The sequence below is a fragment of the Saccostrea cucullata genome, unplaced genomic scaffold (assembly GCF_032062105.1).
Source record: "Saccostrea cucullata isolate Sc308-1 unplaced genomic scaffold, CSIRO_AGI_Scuc_v1 ctg12395, whole genome shotgun sequence".
NCBI lineage: Eukaryota > Metazoa > Mollusca > Bivalvia > Ostreida > Ostreidae > Saccostrea > Saccostrea cuccullata.
Window position 1 is genome coordinate 16,172 of NW_026922432.1, and position 4,063 is coordinate 20,234.

General features: G+C 32.6%; 1 protein-coding gene across 1 annotated transcript; it reads left to right on the forward strand.

Annotated features, from left to right (window-relative positions):
* The first annotated feature begins 773 nt into the window (after nt 1-773).
* Nucleotides 774-1,943, forward strand: LOC134261768 (complement C1q tumor necrosis factor-related protein 3-like). Its single transcript, XM_062744167.1, has 2 exons — nt 774-904; nt 1,549-1,943. The coding sequence occupies exons 1-2, from the start codon at nt 805-807 to the stop codon at nt 1,941-1,943; spliced, it is 495 nt and encodes a 164-aa protein (XP_062600151.1). The 5' UTR covers nt 774-804.
* The last annotated feature ends 2,120 nt before the right edge of the window (nt 1,944-4,063 follow it).

Here is a 4,063-nt window from a genome sequence, read left to right on the forward strand (position 1 = left end):
TTGTTAAAACATACTGAACAAAATCTGTGAAGAATTACAATATCTGTAATTTGATATCAAGAAACAAGTGCTGACTCATCTCATGAAGCGCAAATAGGTCCAATTTTTTTTCATTTAATAACTCGTTTACAGTCAAAAGTTTGTTATACATTACCGAAGTAAAATTGTTGATTTTAACAATCTACAACTACATGTATATGTTATGATCTTTTTATTATATTTTACATAAAAGGGGGCCACAAGGGCCTAGAATGCGAAATCTTTGACGCTTTGTATCTCGAAAATGGGAAATATTTTGATTAGTAACATAGAACAAAAGATGTTCAAAATGATGTTCTAAACGATATGCAACCTTTTATTTTTCTCTAAACGTCCCCATTAAGGAGTTGAAGGGCCGCTAAATATTTCTTTTGCAAATATCTTTGAAACGAAAATCTCTGAATACTTGTGGAACAAAAAGTGTTTAAAATCATAAGAGCTTTAAGATGGTTTGAATACAAAAGGGACTGACCCCACATGTAAGGGTCCAAGAGGGGCCAAAAGTCGAATTTATAAACATTTAATGTTCAATATCTTTTACACATTACGAAAGCAAAATCGTTTACCTCAAAAATATTATCATTATTTCTGAATGAAAATCCAAATCAAAATCTTATCTCATCTCATCAAGAATTGGACGGAAGACCCACTCGTTGCTCGCAACGAGATCTCATCGAGTTATTATTATTATTATTATTATTTTTATTATTATTATTATTAATATTATGCATTTCAGTCAACATCAATAAAACTTTAGACGAGCTGATGGCGGAAGTGAAACAATTTAAGCAGGACCAGCTTCAGCTGTCTTCTACCATGTCGTCTCTCGAGGTGCTCCGAATGAATCTGACGAATAACCTGACTGGTATTAGCTTTATAAAGAGATTTGTATATTGAGGAGTGAATTTATATGTATACATTAATACATTATCTTTTCCGTATCTTATTCTGTATTAACCTGTAAAGGTTTTTCAATGTTGCAAGAGCTTATTACCAATCCCTTTGCATGAATTATGCAATAAAATATGTTCAAAACAATCAACCTGAGTCACCAGTATCAGCTCTTCGGCCTTCAGATCTCTTGCTGATATCAGTGTTTTTGGCTTATACAGAGTATGATCTAAAATTGTCAGCATTAATATATCTATTAGGTATGAAGTAAAACGTGCAAATATTCTTTTTCAAGAAACATAATTTTATAATCAGATCCTTATACCACGGTAATCAAAGATAAAAAGGGCTAGAAGACGTGGGGAACATGTCTCGTCTTGATTCAAGTTCATTTAATCAAAGATGATGACCAGAGATGTTTTTAAAGAAATGAAAATCGTGTTTTCCTAAGAAAGGAGAAGAAAACGTCTAATTTTATTATTTTTTTTTCAAGATTTAAATTTTTTTCTTCCCAGTCCAGAAATCATTTTTTTTTATCGCACATAATTACAAATAATTGGACACGATTCATCTTGAGTTGAACATTTAAGGCATTTTACCTTAATTGATTTTTTGTAGGTAAATCAAAGAAGGTAGGTTTCTCCGCCTCGGTGACTTCCAGCAGCTCATCCTGGTACAGTGGAACGCTTGTATTTCCTTCCATCATCACAAATGAAGGAAATGGATACAACCCCAGTAACGGAATATTTACTGCTCCTACCGCTGGGATGTACGTCTTCTTTGTGAATGTTCAGAGCTACAATTCGAATAATATTTATGTAGACATTGTGTTGAATGGATCAACCAAAGTCAGAACAATGGCCGGTTCCAGTAGTTTAGATTATTATGATGCTGGTCCCAATATGGTGGTGTTAACTATTCAGAAGGGTGACACAGTGTGGGTCAGACATTACCGTGGTTCGGGGTACTATACTGATGGCCCACTTACCACTTTCTCTGGTTTTCTCTTATAGCATTATACACAACAAATTCAATGTGTCTGCAATGAAGATTAGACATGAATATTGTATAATTAAATGTACATGAATAATCTCTTCATTCCTCTGCTTCATGTAGGTCATGCTTGATCATCAATAAATAACAGCAAACCCACGTCATTTGATTCTTTGATTCATTTATTTTTTCATGCATCATGTAATATAAAAATACACATTAGAGATGACAGCAATTGTTAAATGTATCTTTTGGTACGTTAAATATGAATAAACATAGTTTTTTTCGATTTGAAGATTTTGGTCCTTTAAATCCCTTTCTTTGATGTAACAGAGATAACAAATACCAATCAAAATGGAACAACCCTGAATAAATACTCTCAATTATTTCATTCAGTCATATTTTTCTTCAAACTGTCATTTTAAAAAGTGTTTTAAGTCCCTCCAATGAGTTCTTTTCCACTGGAACTTATTATACCCCTAGTGTGATGTGCAGTGAGATGTAAATTTGATTGATTGTATGTTGTTTTATATCAATCTCGAGAATGTTTACTCATATGGAGACGCCATCACTTGCCGGTGGAGACCTGAAAAAATTTGTCCTATACTCGGTACAAACTTCCACTGAGCAGTGAGGGATCTTTTTTGTACCAGAATCTACTGTGACACGAGACTTCGGTTTATAAGGTCTCATTCAAAAGACCGATCTCAATTCTCCAAGACACACAGTGGAATTTGAACCTGCGACGTAAAGATCAACTCCTTGCGATTCTAGAGCAGATTCTCTAAACGCTGCACCACGCAGGCCGATAAAATTGAAGAAAAGGAAATCTTAAGTAAAGGACACGATTGGAGATAGATAATTGTATTCTGTCTATCAAATCAGACTAAAATTAAGCATGGGAAAATATTATGGGCAAGTTTTTCATTATAGAGAAGGAACGCCTTTTGATGATATTTTTTTTCAAAAATATCTTTCTTTGATTTTTGAGTTTACTTAGGGTTCATTGATACTCTAATAAGAGAGATAACTCTTAATGGCATAAATATCTATCATTCCTTCATGAGTTTGCCAAGTGTCCAATTTTGCTTGCAATCTATACTATAATTGTATTGAAGAATCAGAAAACTGAAGAAAAAAAATTACATGAGAGAACAGAAGGTTTATGAACCTTACTGTGTATATCGGGTCGGAAACGTGGAAGTTATCTGGCTCCTATTTTTTAACAATAAGTTTGAGTAATATCATAACATTTATTATTATTATAATAACATTTTACTCTTGAGTAATAAAATCAAATGGCAGAATAAACAAAATTAATAATCAGTTGATTCAAATAACCATGACGAATCGAATGCAAATAAAATGACAACTTCCTTGCACTATGAAGCTACCAAAATACACATTTAATTCACGGATTAAGACGAAAAAAGATTCATTTTTCTAAAGGGACAGCAGAATTTAGGGATATGTACACCCAATACATGATAGAATTACAGAAGTAGTAAGCGCTGACACCATTGGACAGGACTTATTCTACATATTCAATCATATGTAGCCAATTGTAGAGCAGTGAGCTCAAGTAGAACCCCAAGAATGCACATGTAAGACCTTCTCTTTGATTACATTTTGCTAGCTACATTTAAGTATGTTATGGGTCAGAATTACCCGAAATGCCAGCAAAGATCAATAACACAATTTAAACTTAACAATAATTTATTTACAGTAATATATAATAAGTATATGAAACATAAAGTACAAACTTAGCAAGAATCTAAGAATACATACATCAGAGTGTCCGTTGCTGCACACAATGTCCCAATGAAAATATATCCCAGTTATATCTCAATAGTGCTTATACGACAAAGTATTCACAATTATTGTATATCTATGCATTGAATTGACAGGGTATTTATACAGTATTATAAATCTAGAATATTCTAGAAAATGTTAAAACATGATATTACTGGAACAATCTGGACATACACAAAATTTAAGAATGTTCTAGATAAAATGACCAAACATGTTGACCACTCTGGAATGTTCAAGAAACTTAATGTTACTAATTATATACATAATAAAACAATATACATCTCACAACACCTCCCCCCTTAAAAAAGTTTGAATGTCAATGAAAACT